Genomic DNA, 19,658 nt, shown 5'->3' with positions numbered 1-19,658 from the left:
TGGCTTAAACTTACCCCAAACAGTTTGAATCTTAAAAACTTTGAGCATTTGGGGCTATACTAGTATCACGATTAAGTTTCAGTTAAATGTCTCGGAGCTTGGCAAGTGACCAAAGACTTTAAGAAATGCCTGTGTGTGGATGTGTGCTAGCAGCTTGAAGGGTTGGGGTGTTGGGGGGGCACAGAAGTGGTGATCATACCAACATTCTTGACTAGGGAGGAGACTAGAGGCTTGGGAAGTCATCCTAGAGCCTGGGTGTGAAGTAACGCATCTTTTGCTTGGTGCTAATACTGTTGTCTTACATGTGTGTGACAACTTGTCTATCTTCCCTCAGACAAAGGAACGTTTAACTTCAGATGTTAGACAATCCAGAATGGTAGATCTTATCAGCAAGTATTGTTTGATTAAAAGCTAGACAAATCCTAATTTTCAATGATCAGTTCAAATTAAGAAAAAAAATATTGAAAAACAAGACAAATCCTGATTTTCAATGGGCCTTTCAACTTAGGAAAATTGTTCAAAGCAAGGCAAATCCAGATTTTCAATGGTCATTTCAAATTAGAAACATTGTTGAAAAGTAAGACAAATCCAGATTTTCAAAGGTCATTTCAAATTAGAAACATTGTTGAAAAGTAAGACAAATCCAGATTTTCAAAGGTCATTTCAAATTAGAAACATTGTTGAAAAGTAAGACAAATCCAGATTTTCAAAGGTCATTTCAAATTAGAAACATTGTTGAAAAGTAAGACAAATCCAGATTTTCAAAGGTCATTTCAAATTAGAAAGATTGTTGAAAAACAAGACAAATCCTGATTTTCAAAGGTCATTTCAAACTAGGAAAATTGTTGAAAAGTAAGACAAATCCTGATTTTCAATGGTCATTTCAAATTAGAAAAATTGTTGAAAAACAAGACAAATCCTGATTTTCAATGGTCATTTCAAATTAGAAAAAATTGTTGAAAAACAAGAAAAAATCCTGATTTTCAATGGTCATTTCAAATGAGAAAAATTGTTGAAAAGCATTAGACAAATCCTGATTTTCAATGGTTATTTCAAATTAGAAAAATTGTTGAAAAGCATTAGACAAATCCTGATTTTCAATGGTTATTTCAAATTAGAAAAATTGTTGAAAAGCATTAGACAAATCCTGATTTTCAATGGTCATTTCAAATTAGAAAAATTGTTGAAAAGCATTAGACAAATCCTGATTTTCAATGGTTATTTCAAATGAGAAAAATTGTTGAAAAGCATTAGACAAATCCTGATTTTCAATGGTTATTTCAAATTAGAAAAATTGTTGAAAAGCATTAGACAAATCCTGGTTTTCAGTAGTCTTCTCAAATTAGAAAATTACTGACACTTTTCAATAGATTGTCTCGCAATGAGCAGATCTTGAAAGAACATCCTTGGTTTTAAGACATACTTCAAGATATGCTTCTACCGGTGAATCAAAGGATTTTTTACACAAGGAAGTTGTCCTGAGTAGGGGGTTTTGTAAATTTTTATGTTAGAGGAAAACGGTAATTTGTTGTGTGATTTATGGACCTATCTCCGGGACTGTGGTTGATAAACTGTTATAGGCTTCAACTCAGGAACCTTACCTCCTGCTACCAAAGTGGCAAGGGAAGGTCATTAATGTCACATTACCACCCAGTTGGTTCATGAACTGGTTTCCCTGCCCACTTGAGTTTTTAATGGGAACTGTATCATGTGTAGGGGACCATGCTGTGCTGTTGACAGCTACACTGACTGGTTGATAGATTACAAGCTAGGACTAGCAACTGTTAAAATTACCTGGGATAACAGTTGTTGAGAACTCCCCAATGGGAGAGGAACTTTGATTTACATTTGTGGAAACTGGAATCTTGTGTTCAAAGGAAGCTATTGCTAACACCTTAGAACATAATTAAAGAATTGTTAAGTTAATTGACTTGGAATGATAATGCTTTTCTTATAAGTGTTGATTAACAAAATATAAAAAGGGCACCATTTTTGTGAAGGAAACAGCAAAGACTTCAAGGTTGAAAATTGAGGTTTGAAGAATAATAGCCCTCTGTTGAACCCTTAGGTCATGTGTTGGGTCACCAAGCATGAAGTAACATATCATTGCTACTGTGTAGCACAGTGGGACATCTGTTAACACTATCACCCATATCATCTGCCTACTGTGTACTTTTCATGTTTTTCTTTCTTAATCATCCATGAAGGCATTAAAGGAAGAGGATTTGGGAGTCTGTAGGCCAAGATGGAATATTGTCACGTCTTGGAGCCGGCCTAAAAGGCAAGGTTTCTCCAAGTCTTGGCCACGCCCCCCTCCCTCATTAGCCTGACTACTGTATAAGGAGGTTTGGCCTAGCAGGGTCAGGGGAAGTTTATACAAGCCAGGCTTCCCCTGCTATGTTTTCAATTCCGGTAATGACATGCATGTGTCTGGGTAGTTGGGGGTAGAGCCAGTCTGGATATGCTGGGACTGTAAATAAAGTGTAATGAGGTGGTGAGAGATCAATTGGAAACCTAAGGCAGGAAAAATCATGGAGTGGCTCTGATTTAAGCCTCATGTGCAGGCCTCTGGGTTTTGTAGGAATAGAAAGGAAAGTGATCTGGATCCAAATTTAGCTGACTGAAGAGCTAATAAATCTCCCACTGGTCATAACAAAGAGGACAGTAACTGTTGCTACTGTATGTACAGTATTTACAGGTTCAATTTTGTACTGATATTCACCTACATGTAGCTCTTTTTGAAAAGCACAATGAACAGTATACCACGGCTTAACGTCCCGTCCTAAGGACTGCGACCCTTTACAGTAGCGTGCATGTCAGGTGAGCAACAACAGCCAGGATTCGAACCCCCAACCCCTTTGTCCAGAGACAGGCTCGCTAACTACTGGACTGTGCACGCTACCTTGGAATTTGGCCGGTTGGTTGTACGATGGCCAGCAAACTTGAGAACATGATAGCAATCCTACAAAACCCAGTATGAGGCCTGCCCATGGGGGCTGCTAATTACTTACAGGTTCACTACAAATTCCCAACAAGGGGGAGGATTATACAATGCAGTTGGATACATAGGCAAGACCTGCATGGAGATTATATCAAGCCCACATGTGTCCTGTAGAAATTCTAACAGTTTGTAATTCATCACAACAACCACATATCAACACCTGCTGTTAGTATCAACACAAAAACACCAGCAAGTGTCGCTTGTTGTCAACAGCTAAAATTAGAGGAAGTGGGAAGATCTGTAAACATAACAGTGGTGTGTGATGGACGCAAAAAATTTTCCTTGCTAATTTCTTTCTGTAGATGAAAAATGTGGTGAGCATTGGTCTGTAACACCAACTGCCATCTGTTGTTACAATTGTAATGCATCATGTTATGCACCTGTAATAGTAATGTATGATTGTAATGTCCTATTGAAGGCTCAGATTTGTAGTACATTTGTAATATTTTGCCCTAGAATTTTGATAAACAGAAGTAAGAAATGTAGACCACCAATTTGACATGGAATGTCTTACTTGGATTCTTAGACAAAACTGATACGATGTTTTAACCCAAGAGAGTTACCCATTTCTAGACCGTAGGGTTCGGTTACCTGCTTGTTGACATGAATTCCTACTTAATGTTCAGAGGTTATCTACAGAAATCTGTACTGACTCGCCTTTAAACAACCTTAAAGTCTATGTATGACTGTCACAGCGGTAGCACACATGGCATGAATCTTAGATATGTAGGAGTGATAAATCATGTGTCAATCCAGTATCCGCAGTTGTTAAAAAAAGAGATCTACATGTACAATAAATTTATTGCAGCAGAGATTGATTGTAAGGGTATGTTTCTAGAACTATATGTAGTTGTGTCAGTCTCAATTTGGCAGTGTGCAGTTGAGACATGGAATATCTTAGTAAACCAAGAGACTTTTAGACAGAACTTCATGCCCGTAGCCAGGGGGGGGGGGTTCGGGGGGGTTTGCATGTACCCCCCACAAGGCTCAAAGGTCCACTTTTTGGTCCACTTTTTATCTAAAGGTCCAAGATTTTTCTTTAAAAGATGGACTGATTCATGTCACCAGTGAGGCTGGAATCGTAGGACAACTGCTCACTTTGTCACGGTTATCTCTGATTTTTTTTTCTTTGAAATCCTCTAAAAAAATGCAGGAAATGCCATTTCAGAAGGTTCATTTTTCAAAATTTCCCGGGGGAGCATGCCCCCGGAACCCCTAGGCACCTCGTGCCTTCCGCACTCGCTTGTCCCTCAAGCAGTGGGACGAACTCCCCCATTCAAAATCCTGGCTATGGGCGTGAACTTATCAGATAAAAATATAAAGATATCATGTTTGCTGCACAGGATACATGTAGTTTTAAGGGAATGTTACCAGAACTAGTTATGTCAGTTACACTTTTAGCAGTATGTAGTTGAAGACTGAAAAGCATTTGTCCTAGTCAGCACGCAAAGGTTTCCATTTCATGTGGTCCTTTAAAACAGGATATAATTTTACCTGACACTTTGGGTCATTCATACACATACATTATTAATTGTTTCCATTTTTGCATGCAGTGTTTATTATCGTGCAGGATTTCTTCAGCTGTGAAATATTAAAAATAATGTAATATCTCTGCACAATACCGGTTTAAGTCCACCTTTCAAAGAATATGAAAAATGGCTTCATGTTAAAGAAAGATAAATATTTTCAGTAATGTCATGGGCAATTAAGAAATAAAACAGTTTGACCCAATTGTATAGGAGGGAGGTTTAAAAAAACATCTGTGGATTGATAGGTCCCCTGAGACTGTTCCTCCTCCAATCACGAAAGAATTCCATTGGTCCTGAAATATTTCGCAGCCGAGCCCTCAGGCTTTCAAAACATTCCGTATGGCAACTGGGCCTGCCAGGCAGGTCTACAACTACAAAATCACTGGAGAAGTGCAGGTAAGAATTTAGGAATGTCCGCACTCCTTCTTGTTTTGAGTTCTATTCCGTTTCGATTGCACGATTAGTACGAAATCTTGTAGAGGATTGTTTTGTTTTTCGATCACCTTTTCTGTAAATAATAACCACAGAGCAAATTGGCCTCTTCAGATGTAATTAGCTTCATTTTACTTCAGAGTGATTACAGAGGTTTGAATAGAAATAAAGGGTCAGGACTCTTCTTAGTACGATAATTGTAGAGTATGGTTTTTATAGCATCCGTTCTGTAGTTATGGTACATTGTGCTAAGTAAGAGTTGAGATGTTTTTTTTACGAAGGGAAATTTGTTGTCTGTCAGCCCACCTGTGCTACTGTTGTTACCTCTGTTGCCACAATCCTGTTGGGTGTGTCCAGTGGAATTTAAACATCGTGCTAGGTAATCCGCCCAATGAAGTCTTAGAGCTGGGTCAAGGTGGTGTATCATACGTCAATTGAACACAACTCAAAGTCAACAAGACAATGTTGCAGTGATAATATTTGGAAAATTTGTTGGAGCACTAAAAAGCCCCATTGAGGAAGCGAATACGGATATTTTACAGTATATTTAGTACATTTCCTGGCCATAAACGGTTAATCCTTGTGTTTAGGATAATTGGAGAGATAATACGTAGACTGCAGGAGATGGTGTGGTGATTGTGCTAACTACGTGGACAAAGACGTCATTGTGTCGTACAGGAGGGCAGGGCACAGCGCCATCGAAGGACACTTCACAACGGACACACCCACCTTCTTCTGGCAGATACCATTCACCCGCAGGGGTGGCACTGATGCGTGCATTCTCCCAGACAAATATGAACTATTACAAGCCCACATTAGTTTATCACTTGAATTCTTTATCTTTATAAAGCATTAGTTTTGAAACTGAGTTAGAGTGGCGGCTTGAGTTAAAGAGGGTTACCGTAGCAGATTTTTTAAATGGTCGCCATGTTGTCTGTGCGTGGCCACCTGCCCTTGTGGCAGAATGACTAAGACATGTCGGACCAGTTTCACGTACCAGTACTATAGAGGGCGTACGTGCGGTATTTCACAGACTACAGAAGGCACACAGCCAGCACAATAACCTCATATACCCCTCAGAGATCTGTGGTGAGTCCAAACCTAGAACATTCTTGTACTGTTCATAGTCAAGGTCGTTGCAATGTCATTACAAGGTTATGAGCTCAAGCAAGATAGCTTTCTCCTCTTTCTGTCTCCCAAGTGAGTTTGACATTCTTTGCATTGTGTCTTGTTTGCTAAAAATGAAGACATTCACACAGTTGGCATTCCAGACTTTGTGAATAAGACATTTTTGACATACCCATGGTATGTATAGCCCGTAGCACCCTTGTTGATACCTGAGGTACATGTTGAAAACTGTTCCAGTGAGAATTCCTTGCTTGGGTTTGAATTGTCTTCTAGCCCTGGGGCAGCAGTTTGTTTACGGAGGTTACAGTAGTCTTCACATTCCTTTGTAGAGTCGGTAGCTTGTCACATCTTGTTACTTGAAAGTTAACAGCTGCATCGAGAGAACTTGTATAATCCTTGCTAGAAACTCTTTAGGATATAAGGATAAAAGAAAGAAAGAAAGAAGAAAGAATACCTAGGACATACATAGATACTTGAGATACTTTAGTCTATCTCAGACCTTGTCATCAATGGATACAGTTTCACCACTTGTACATTTAAGCTGTTATGGGTCAGTGGATTCTTGTGATGTTTTCAAGCCTAAAGCTTTAGGCTATGGCAACAATGTATGGCCTACAGACAGTGCCTATATATGACCTTGCAATGCAACTGATACACTTTATCTGGTCTATAAGAAAGTCCGGCAATTTAAGAGCCACCTAGCAGAAAAGATATTGTTTTATTACTTGACAACTTATTTTTGGAGAACCGTTCCTTGCAACAAACCATAGCATGTTCCCATAATTCTTGTTAACTATAAAGATGCGCATGAAATATTAATTTGCACAGCTCAGGTAGTGTGCATATAACAATGCTTTATTTGTTTTGTGAAACTGTCAGTATGTGCTAGTGCACTTGCTGTGTTGATATTGATAAATTCATCATTCAGATTTTGACAATGTTGCCTTGTTTACAAAGATGTCATTATGCACTACAAGAAATTGCAGAGCTACTTCCTTTTTATGTCAGAAAAATTATGACGTCACGCAACGTTGTTTACATGTAATCTTTGCCGTTCAAAGACTAGCAGTGTCCCCTTTTTCTAGAATAACTAAATTGCCTTGACCAAAAGACTTCATTACAATGCATGGTATAGCCTTGTTCTTAAAGTATAGCATGCTAGAGCAAATTTCCTTCTTGTAATCATAACCTTAAAGTGAACTCAATTTCATGCATGGAGAGAAGTAGACATTATGACAAGCCATCAGTTTTCCACCATACAAGCTTCCTGTCATTTCCAATATCCTTTAATTGAATGGCTACAATGAAGTTATGATAGGCTTGCATGCAATGAAGTGGTCCCAGAGGGAATGGCGTAAACCCAATTTGGAGCGCCGTTTTATTTTGTGATAACATATATCAACATTACGTCATTGTTATCTCGAAGTGCTATCTTTCAGTTCATCTTTTGGTCTTCAATTTACTGCCATAAAAATTCCATCAGATTCTTCACAGACCATTAGATAAGAAACCTTATATAAATGAGTTATGATTAGCAAGTGTAATCATATAACTTCAGTCACCTGCTTGTTGAAAGAGTCTCTTACTAGCTTCTGAAATGTTGCTAAAAAATTTAGCTCTACCATTATAGCTTCATTTTCAGAAAGGCTTACAATTACAGAACACCTTTCAATCATATTTAGAAAACTGAAGCCATCAGTATGAATTACATTTTTCTCTGAAAATCTGTCATCTACAGTACAGTATATTTTATGTCAAAAAGTCGTAAAGAAATATTGTCAAAAAGTTATGTATAATATTACTAAATCCTGATGAGTGTTAATTGAATTCGCTTAATAACTACCAGTTGTAACAGTGGGGGGTTTATAGGCACTACCAACTGACCCAGCCAAGGGGTCTAGACCTTTTAGCTGAGTGGTTAGAGCGTCGGCATGTGGACTGGTGCCATTTCTTCTTCTTGTAGGACAATGGCACGCACAGTGCCCGTATATTAATTTTGCAGAATTAAGCTGCAGAATTAACATTTTCCAGTATCTTGAGGGTTATTCAAAAATTGAGTGTCTAACATTCCCCTAATTTTTTGTTTTTTCTTCTCCCCAGTTGATCTTTGCAGGTGAATACACCAGAGACATGAGTAAGCAACAGTGGCACGCTACGCACTTCAACTGCTTCAACTGTAACAACAGTCTGACTGGCCATCGCTACGTCAACCGTGACACCAACCACTACTGTTTGAAATGTTACGAGAAGCTGTTCGCCTTCCCCTGCGAGCACTGTGGCCAGAAGATCGGGACTGATGTGAAGGTATGGCCATAGACAAACTTAAGTTATAACTCTGTCTGAACTCATGCACTTTTTAGCCCACAGCAATTTAATTTGTTGCTTCTCGGATTCGCCCTGTCCATTTTTTTTCTGATTCACAAAAAAAAAAGGATTTCAGGTTCTGAATCAACTGCTAGATGCTCAATGAAAGACATATTTTGACCCCTACAGTTGAAGAAAATCCCTTTTTCGATGTAACAATGCAACTCTGTGTCATTTTAAGTTCAAAATCTATTGTTTTGATTATAAACCTGTCTGGTATGTTGACTCCATGGCTCATATCATAACATTTCCGGCCATCAGGGGGTGCCTATTTTTTCGCCCTGTCGCTTCATATTTTTTCGGAAAAAAAACGAGAAGCAACAAATTAAATTGGTGTGGCATTACCTTCACTCATACATGTACCTACCCAAAGTCTACCTTATAAGGGCACACCGAAGTTTAATTTGTTGGTTTCTGGTTCACTCTCTTCATTTTTATTCTGATTTGCAAAAAAAATGATTCAGGTTCTGAATCAACTTCAAAAAGCTCATATTTAGGCCCAAACAGTTGAAGAAAGTTCCTTTTCTAGTAGTTGTTACAGTTTTTCCATCTAATCAATGCAGTGGTTTGATTAAAAGTTCAAATTCATTGTAGTATGAATCTCAAATCAGCCTGCAGCTGGTATGTTGACTTCATGGCTCCTATCATACGTGTAGCTTTTGGGGCTATCAGAGGTCTGACTTAATCTTTTCTTTTCACTCTGTCACTTCATAATTTTTCTGAAAAATATCCGAGAACCAACAAATCAAATTGGTGTGGCCTAACATCCTGATGCATGAGGTATATTTGTCCAAACAGGCGTCAACAAAATCGCCAACATCCTAACCAAATACGGAAGTCTCCACCACTACATATCTTTAAAAATCTACACAGTCTTTGTATGAACATGGGTCTGAGCAAATAGAGGAAAGCTTTCAGCTACCCCCAACTGTTCCTATTAAGCTGTGTATGGTGTAGGTGGTGAGTTTAAAGGTGTGTAAGCATGTGGAATTTTGAGACACACCCAGGTAACTTACAGTGCAAGTCCACAGCATGTATTGGTTGAGTAAACACCTCACTTGTAAACGCACACTGGTGTGCCTTGGTAATGGAGCAGCCGTTTAAGGACATTAAGTATAAGATGTGAAATCTAAGAGGAGCTAAACCGGATAGTGGGAGAGTGGGAGCTAGCCTGTGAGATCTGTATCGCACAAGCATGTCTGGAGGCTGCAGCACATGTTTCCTGTCAGAAAAAATCAGAGCTGACAGCCGGGGGCACCACATCCAGATCTCCCTACCATTAGCCCAATCAGAGAGTGTCATTGTAGTCAACATGTATCCAATGCTATTTCAGGGCCGTAAAAGAACAAAACATTCTGGATGGTGAAATCTGTCTGATATTGAGATTTTCTCCCATTCCTTTGAACATTTTTGTCATCTTTCCATACTTGAAGCATTTGAAACAACCCAAAAACAAGCTACACGAGGAGTCCCTTCATTTTTGGGTACCACCCATAAATACATTGTAGCTAGAAGCAGCGTAAAAAAAAGCAACCATTTTCTGTTGGTGATATCACATTTTTACCTCAACTTACTGCACGCATGAAAAGAAATGTCAAACAGAAAATTGACTTAGAAGATCCAGTTTTGCTGCCTTGAAATTGCATCGGATGACCTTTAAGAATACATCGCACATCTAATGGACAGCAGCTTGCCATCTTTATACAAGTCATGCAACATTACCCACAGTACTACTGTAGTTCATTTCATAACAATGATCAAGTAAGCGTATATTTACAGCAGCATTCGTCCATCCAATCCCTTCTTTCCTGCCATTCATTCCTTCTGTCTATCCATTCATCTGTTTTGTCCCTCCTTTCCATGCTGCGCTCTATCCCTGGAACTGAACACTCAGGTCAGCAGAGGTAGACTTATCATGAAGGTAAACTACATGTAATTAGAAATTCCAGAAAAGTCTCAACAATCAACACTGCACAGCCTAGAATTACGGACTGAAGCCCAGGAATTCCAGCTCACTTAACACATTTTGAAGGTCCTTAACAGTCATTATGTGTATTCGTACAGGAAAGAGCAAGGGGAGACCTTGCACATACAACATATATGAAGCTTCATGAACTTGAGCTGTTTGAATAATCTTGACCCTTGCATGTAAAAATAAACATATTTAGCCAGCAGACTGTGAGATTACGTCTGGCATGTTTACAGCCTAGCACACAGTTAGCCATGGATTAAATACAGCTGCTTGGTACATGTGAGATCAGAAGTGGAATAAACTTTCGCCTGCCAAAAGTTGAGTCAAACAAGGACAAGTTAGACCAGTGTGCAGCTCTGTAAAGCCTTTAGACCTTGACTTAACTCAACAGACATGGCTTCCAAACAATCTGTACTTGCTGTAGCATTGCAGTTGGTAAAGGAAAATTGCTAATCACATTAGAAAAAGAAAGAAGCTTCAAGGCTGTTTTCCATGGTTTCTTTTAAAACAGTCTGTTATTTTTGTTAACAGCAACCATAGTTTTCCCCTCTTGTAACAAACTTGTAGTAAATTCTTTTTACATTTTCATTGCAAGTGTTTTCATAACTAACTTCAAGAAGTCTTGGTGCTTGGACGTGGTAGCCATTAACAGTAAATTTACCAGTAGTTGCTCTGATGGGAACCATTTGCTGATATGTTGAGCATGAAATTGACTACCGGATATTATATTGATGCATAGGACAAGTGACTAAACTTATCAATCCATGAAATTGGATCCATCCAACCATTGACACTGCCACTTGTCAAATCTGAATTAAGTTTTACAAGTCTGAAAATACAGCCTGTAAGTTTTGGACAGAAGATGTGTATTCTTTAAGTTGAAAGAGAAAGAGAGAAAAAACAACTCAGGGTCCTTTCTATGTCAAACTTTTTATAAGAAACAGGAGATGTGCTTTCATTGACAATTTCATAGTTAAACCAAAATTAGGCCCACCATTAATTTGATAATGGTTGTTGTTGCCTTGATAAATTACGGATTATGATAACAGTTGTTGTTTTTATTTCACAAGGTTGTACTGTATAATTTATTATACATGTAATATTAACTTTGTATTGTGCAGCATACTTCACACCGATTGACACAACAAAAAAGTATACTAGGGACTTTTGTATGGTCTTCTACAACTAAAGATCTAACAAAGCTAAACATGTGTGGCACATACAGCTCATACATTGTACTTGAATACAGAAAGGCTAATTTGTAGTTCTAACCCAATAACTTTTCACAAAATAAAAGTTTTTTTCCCAAGTGGTATGATGTTAACCGTCTTGTTTTTTGGTCTATTTTTCCCCAGGATCTGTCCTTCAACAATAAGCACTGGCATGAGCAGTGCTTCAACTGCTCCAAGTGTAAGAAGTCTCTGGTGGACCAACAGTTCACCCAGAAGAGTGACAAGATCTACTGTGCCCAGTGCCACAAGGAGACCTTCCTGGGCAAGTGTGATGGCTGCAACCAGCACTTTGACCCTGGTATGAAATTTTAGAATTGTAAACTTTAAGGCTGCATTTTCATTTTGTAGTTGATGGATTCAAATTGGGCTAATAATTACTTTCAAAAGCTATACATTCAAAAAGCTAATACATTCAAAAGTTACATATACATGTACATTCAAAAGCTACTTTGTATACATTCAAAAGCTATACATTCAAAAGATGTACATTCAAAAGCTACATTCAATTTGTATGTGTCATTCAAAAGCTACATTGTATACATTCAAAAGCTTACTATACATTCAAAACCTTATAGTATACATTCAAAACCTATTAAATTATATATACATTCAAAACCTGTACATTTAAAATCCATACAATCCCATCATTCAAACCTTTACATTGAAAACCTACACTTTTAAAACCTATTCATTCGAAACCAATCTCTGCAGCATGCTTTAGCACTCCGCATTTGAGAGTATGGGAGTTAAACACACACCGCTACCAGCGGACTAGCCTCCTGCTGTATATAGTGATTGCTCAATTGTGTGGCCCAAGGGCTACGAAACGGAGATGGGCACCGCCATATGCGACCATGCTGATGGTTGTGGGAGGGCTTTAACCTAGTATACAAATAGAATGACATCTAGGCTAGGAAGACCCTACCACAGGTATAAAACATGTAATTCAGCTTTGTTAGATCTTTAGTTGTAGAAGACCATACAAAAGTCCCTGTACTTTTTTATTGTCTCATTCGTCAATAAAGAATCCTATATATATCTTCAGGTGACAAGAAGATGGAGTACCAGGGTAAGAACTGGCACGAGAAGTGCTTCACCTGTAAGGAGTGCAAGAAGCCTGTCGGCACCAAGAGCTTCATCGCCAAGGATGATAAGGTCATCTGCCAGCCCTGCTACGAGGACAAGTACGCCAAGAAGTGCGAGAAGTGCAGGAAGGTGGGTGTCGTAATTTTTTTATCCACTATCCACACATCACATAGCCTGGGTGACATCCTACGTAGTTTTCGCCGGCTCCCTATTGCTGCTGGCTTAAAATCACAGCAAGTGAAAATTACGGAGGATGGCACCAAGGCTATATATATCACACTGCTTAATAATTTCTTCACAAATTTTAAATGTTAATTTGGATGCCTCATACATGTCATCAGATACAGCTACTACATTTTGTACGATGTACAATTTGAAAAGCATCAAAAGTACCAAAAGATTATTAAATGTGTGGGTTTCAACTGAGCACTACAAAGAAAGCACACACAGATATACTGGCTCTACTTCTTTGTTGTAAATTCACTGTAACAGTCGTAACATCATGTAACATTCACAAGAAAACAGTTGCTCAAGCAACTGGGTAGATTTCAAAATCAAAACGTTTGCTACACCACTGCTACAAAAAGACCATAGGACTCATAAGTTATATGGTTCAGTACCTGGATGTCTAACCTTCATCGACATATCTTAATTGTTAATACTGGTTTCAGGATCTAATGTTAATGTATTGTCTTTTAATCTTTGTTAATGTATTGTCTTTTAATCTTTAATCCCAGGTGATCTCGATGGGTGGTATCACCTACAAGGACACCCCATGGCACAAGGAGTGCTTCGTCTGCACCCACTGCAAGAAGCCCATGTCTGGGGAGCGCTTCACCTCCAAGGACAACAACCCCTACTGCATCAACTGCTACGGGGACCTCTTTGCCAAGAAGTGTGCCAAGTGCACCAAGCCTATCACCGGTGGGTAGTTTTAGGGCCTCGTGTTAAGATGAAATACCCAGGCAACCTGTACAAAAAAGGATGGCAAGGAGTTGACAGAAAAGTGTGTAACCAAAGTTTATCTGAGCAACTTAACATGTACAATGTAGAATTGTTTCACATGAAGCATACAAGAGCTTCATTTCTAAACTTTCAAAGTTTCATTTCATTTTCTTAACTAACCTTCTGCAACTAAAATTATTGTACTGACTGAATTTCACAGTTAACATATTTAATTAAATTTAAACCAATAGAACCTGGTGTAAAAACAATGGCAGTAATTACATTGGCCAAAGATGACAAAAAAGTCAATGTGTGACATGCCAGGGTGATTTTTCAAATAATTTATTTCATTTTGTCATTCTCTTCCTTACCATCCTTTGAGGTTTGATCATTTTAAAACACAAGATGAGTTCCCATGTTGATCATGATAAGTTTAAACCTTCTCACATTCTCTGCTCTACATTAAGTATCTTTAGTACATGTTCTGACTCCATGCCCTATGTTTTATACCCTGTGTTACCACATGTAGAAGCGACAGAAAGTCTTGAGGAACCCTCGGGTGGTAACGGTGAGGTGTTAAACACTCGCCTCTCTAACGCCTCCTTCACAAAGCAGTGCAGTGTGTTACCCTCCCTTAGACCCAATTTACATGTGGGCCAAAACCTGGTGGTTCAAAAACTGAGTGTACAAAATCTGCCTATGTCGAATGTGTCCTGAAAATTTGCCTGCTTTTACGTATGTCAAAAACATACGTTCAGATCAAGCCCTTGGGTAGCCTGGGTGCTATTCTCTATAATAGTTATCACTGGCTCCCTATTGTCACTGTATGGAGGATGGCACCCAGGCCAGCCCTCAATGCAGCATACAATGTGACAGCACATTATTGACATATGTCGAAGCAGATCGATTTGACGCACATAGATTTCGTACGCGTGCATAGGCAGTTTTTGTACCATCACGTTTTTGCCTGCTTCTAAATTGGGTTATAATTATGGCCTAGTAAAATGGGTTAAAACCATCCTTGGACACTCACAATTCACTGGGCAACTTTTAAAGCTCAGTTGCTTCACAGTCTGACTGTTTGAAAGCATAAATCTAAAGTCTAAAAGGCTTAAAAATAAATTTGTGCCTTTAATGCATTACTACAAAAGCACAGCAACTTTTGGACCCTCATTAACTGACAGTTGGTTTCTTTGTTTGCTGTTGTCATTTCATTATCATTAGTTCTATTATTATATCAACCTTAAATTCATCTCTTCTTTTTCTTTTGTAGGTCTTGGTGGCACCAAGTTCATCACCTTTGAGAACTCCAACTGGCACAGCGACTGCTTCAACTGCACCGGCTGCAAGACTTCGCTGGTCGGCAAGGGGTTCACCAACGAGGGTGGACGCATCCTCTGTCCTGACTGCACCAATCAGGAGGCCCAGGTCAAGGGGCATTAGACGGCGCTACGACGCCGTGCGAACGGTCTCACAACATTAGTACGATCACCCAAGATCTAACTAACACATATCATCTGGGTGTTGTGAGACTGTGTACTCCTGCATAGTTGACTCCAAAACTTGGCTTTGCAGAGGAATACTGTAGATTGAAATGAAACTTGAAGATTCAAAACTGGAGAGTGATAAAAAAAGCTGTTTGGTTTTACATGTAATGCAAGTGCATGATGAAGACGGGAATAGTTTAACCGGATGTGTTAACGTTATTTCTTCAACCAATCATAATGAGCATTTTATTTGATTAGGTTAATCTGTTTGGAAACCTTTGAAAGAATAATATTGATAGACCATTGTCAATTGGTTCCACATATTATATTACTATGACATGTCTGTGTCAGTTCAAAAATTGCTGAATACATCGTAGAACACAAACTTAGTTTCACAAAGCAAGTGACAAATCATATGAAATGATTGTGCTTTCCAACATTCAGAAAAAGGAATAATTTTGAGTTATGATAATAAGAACTAAGGTGATAAAGTAGAGAACTTTAAGTTGTGGCAATCACATCTAGGGTCTAGCAATCATATCAGTGTAAGTGCCAGTGGTGTATCATAAACAGTATATTCTAGTTAAGCGTATGTTAGTTAATGTTATAAATGGCACATATGTAAGAACACAGTATTATGTTACACTTTTATGGGTGAAGGCTCCACAGCCTATTCTAATCTTGATTGTATAATACAATGTAATACGTCCTCAATTAGTCAAAATCGTCTATAGGCCTTGCCATCTCTTTTGGAAGGATAATTTTCAAAAAAGTATGACACCAAATTTTATGTTTACCCACTGCCAAATCAAAGGTTCTCCAAAGAAAACTAAATTTTGCCAGATTTCGTAAAGCCTTTGATTTTTTGTAATGACAACATGAAAAACTTGCCAAAAAGAATATCTTACAAAAAAGAACTAGACAATATTCCCTACATTATTAAATTGTATAAATTGTCCAGCTGAGTTTTGTGTACATGTACACATGTTTTGCATAATTTAAAGAAAGAAACAATTGTTTTCAGTGATCATAATCAATTGGACTCAATGTTTTAATAAGTGATAGAATTTCTGTTAACCTTTACAGCAAATTTTGTTCCTCACTGATTTAAGTTTCAACTTGTCTTCTTTCATTGGCCATTACTGTACTTTAAAAAGAAAGAGAAGCAACAGTAAGGTAGACAATCTTTAAAAGTATGCAAAGATAATTGTAGATCTGAAATTTTCATTCATATTATCAAGGGTGTATCAATTTGCAATGTGTACTGTACACTAGATATTAGATGGACTAGTAATTAACTGCTAGTATGTATTATCTGTCACTTCCACTATGCAATTATACATGTACAATTCTACTTTTAAACTTCAGCTTGCTTGCAAGTATCTTACTTTAAAATAAGTTTAAGACATTTTATGGTGTGATTCTTTTCTGCTTCTATAATATTTGGTTGATTTTTTTTTACAGATAGCTACAGAATTTTCAAACAGAGTTTTAAAACACTTGATATATTTTACATGTAGTTTGCACTTAAAAGTTGGTTAATGCAAGGCATCAAGTATCATAAGTTTTATCTTACTGGAAAGTTATTGCTACTATATCTGGTATATTATGCTATGGAATATGTTGATCGCTGCTGAGAATATATGTAAATGAGGCTTTAATGAGGTATTCTATATATATTAACTGGTGGGTTTTGGTGCTGTGATGAGACTTATTCTCTTTAATTTGTTCTTGCAAATCAAGCTAATAAAGTGGAATAAAGGGGGAATGTGTGTATCGTGTTTTATTTTAGCACTGTTTTTGGAAGTCTTTGGAAAATTATTTATTTATGAAATAGGCCACAGCAAGTAAATTTTATGGATGACATCCTCTGCAGACCCCAAATCTAATGCGAGCGGGCGAAAAAAACAAGGCGGGCCGAAAAAAACAAGGTTCCTACATTTTAAAATCTTAACTCAATCATTGTACAAATGGTTTTGATTCAGTGGGAACATCACCGTACACAGCCAGCATCACATATCACTGCATCAAAGTAAGAAACAAAACATTTCTTGTCTCCTCTCTTCATAGTTATCTGCCATCCACCTTCCGGCATGGCAACAGACATCTGTCAGAAGGCAACAAAATTTCTTGTTTTTTTTTTCCTAAATCAGGCAAAAATTAATGCGCGCGCTGATGTCATCCATAAATATTACTTGCTGTGGCCATACTTAAAAACCCATTAAAGTAAAAAAGCTAGACGAGAGCATTATCACTGTATACATTAAATCATTTGAGGTCAAGCAAATCATTAAAAATCACCTTGGTGATGTTTGAAAATCAAAGGATTGATTTTCAAAGATGTCCAGAAGCTGTTCCAATCGATTGGTAGCCTTTCTAAAAGTGAACTGGATGGTGCTTTCATCAGGAAATGGATTGTTATGGCTTCACCAGTGGTGAAACATATTTTTTACCTCCATGAAAAATGGAGGTATTGTTTTTGGCGCGTCTGTGTGTGTGTCTGTGTTTCCGCACAATAACTTCAGAACGCCTTTATGGATTGTGATGATATTTGGTACCTTGGTAGGTCTTAGGAAGACAAAGGTCAAGGTCAAATATGGGCCTCCTGGTGACCGACCTTGGTACTGCAGCAGAACTTCCGGTTTTTTAATCTTTTGTCCTGAACATGCTATGGTCTTGATTTTTTAGTGACAGATAGCTTATCCTGTCAGGAATAAGCGGTGTAAGTTTGGTCCCCCTAGCAGCTTGTTCTGGAACTGCAGGGGAACTTCTGGCGAAATCTTTAAAAGCCAATAAGTCCAGATAGGAACAACGTATTTTCATCAATTTTGGTGTGTAGGTAGCTGAGAGAGAGTTGTACATAATTAAATGCAAATTATGCAAATGAGGGCTTAATTTGCATAATTAATGAGAAATTCTATAATTACAGTGTTTTATATAATAGTACTTTCATACGTGTAATGTATGTAACTTATGGCAGATGGAACATCAAAAGATACCAATTATGCAAATGATGACCTAATTTGCATTATAAAATGGAAAATTCTGTGACTTCTTATTGGTGAATGATGGGAATTTTATACCTTGTGACATGTGTAAGTTACTTAAAGGTTAACATCACTATGCCTACATTATGTTAATGTAGAGGGCATTTGCATAATTGATGAGGACGTGTTGAAATAAAGTATGACAAAAGAGAGGAATTTTACATTAAAAATATTGCACTTTGAATTTAGAAAACCATAAATTGAACTATATTGTGCTAATTAAGACCTTATTTCCATTGTCAATGAGACAAAAACATTTACAAAAACATTTACATATTTCATGGAGGTATGAAATCTCAGAATTTCTGTTTTACCTCATGATTCTTCTTCTGCCATTTTTTTGGCCAAATAAGGCCATGTTGATTTGATTATATGGATGACATCCTCTGGGAACCCCAAAACTGATGCGAGCGTGCGAATAAAAAAAGGTTTGGCAAAAAAAAGTGAGCTACAGCCCATTGGTAGTGTGGTGTGTTTGTTCAACCTCCATATTATTTCCCAAATGAATGCTAATAATATAAGCAGAAAATGCAGATGCAGTATTTTACCTTTTTGGTAGCGTTTTTGTTCTAAGGTCTTGATGAGACTTACAAATGACTAGATTGTGGACCCCTGATGGCTTGTTTTGGTGCTGTTGTGGAACTTCCAGTTTTTATATCTCATGATCTGGTTCTGAATCCTACAGATGACAGAAGGATTCTAACGTTGATAGTTTTCCCGCCCTTAGCGATGGCCAAGTGTGTAAGCGTGCTACACTAAGGGGCCCAGACTCATGTCACTTCTTTCCTATCCCAAGAGCTACATTTTTGTATCTACCATCCAAAATTCGTGACCCAAGCGTATCCAGATAGGAAGTTCTGCTGCAGTACCAACGAAAGCCACCAGAGGGCCCCGAATGTAATCATTTCTATGTCTTATCAAGACCTATCCACCTACCAAGTTTCATGAAAATCCATATAAAGCCTTTTGAGTTATGCTGCATGTTCACAGACAAACAGACAAACGCTACTGAAAACATAACCTTCTTGGCGAAGATAACAATAACAACAGCAACAAAATACAGCATCGTCGTTCTCAAGATATTGCTTTGATTTCAAAGAGAGTAATTTATAAAGGCACCACGCTGCTTTCAGCTGTGCCAGACGGGTTTGATTTGATTGAGTTTCGGCTTTTACTCAAACCCGTTTGATAAACTCTAAGTCTCTAACTCAAAGTCTTGTTTTGACAAGGATCTATATTCTAACCTCCTTAATTTTTCCATTTCGGCATAAAGCTAGTACATGTGATCCATAAGCTTTTTGGATAAACTCTGTTACAAGCAGAAGTCTGTTCTCCTTTTGAATGTTTTAATCTAACGTCAGTCCCGACTCCGTTCGTTCAGGTCGCATGATGCATGATACTAGTAAATGTGCCTTTAAAACAACTCTCTCTCTCT

The 19,658-nt window shown here is 38.0% G+C and overlaps 1 protein-coding gene across 1 annotated transcript in view; it reads left to right on the top strand.

Annotated features, from left to right (window-relative positions):
* LOC109485163 (prickle-like protein 3) overlaps positions 1 to 16,944 on the top strand; it is a 36,958-nt gene extending 20,014 nt beyond the window's left edge. Inside the window, exons 7-11 of the mRNA XM_019788608.1 lie at positions 8,191 to 8,394; positions 11,782 to 11,956; positions 12,704 to 12,873; positions 13,482 to 13,668; positions 14,963 to 16,944. Of these exons, the coding sequence (XP_019644167.1) occupies positions 8,191 to 8,394; positions 11,782 to 11,956; positions 12,704 to 12,873; positions 13,482 to 13,668; positions 14,963 to 15,132 (906 nt within the window). The 3' untranslated portion in view covers positions 15,133 to 16,944. The remainder of the gene's footprint in view (positions 1 to 8,190; positions 8,395 to 11,781; positions 11,957 to 12,703; positions 12,874 to 13,481; positions 13,669 to 14,962) is intronic.
* The last annotated feature ends 2,714 nt before the right edge of the window (positions 16,945 to 19,658 follow it).

This window comes from Branchiostoma belcheri, unplaced genomic scaffold, assembly GCF_001625305.1.
Source record: "Branchiostoma belcheri isolate BF01 breed outbred unplaced genomic scaffold, Haploidv18h27 scaffold73, whole genome shotgun sequence".
In the NCBI taxonomy this organism is placed as follows: domain Eukaryota; kingdom Metazoa; phylum Chordata; class Leptocardii; order Amphioxiformes; family Branchiostomatidae; genus Branchiostoma; species Branchiostoma belcheri.
This window is presented reverse-complemented; position numbering and strand designations above follow the sequence as displayed.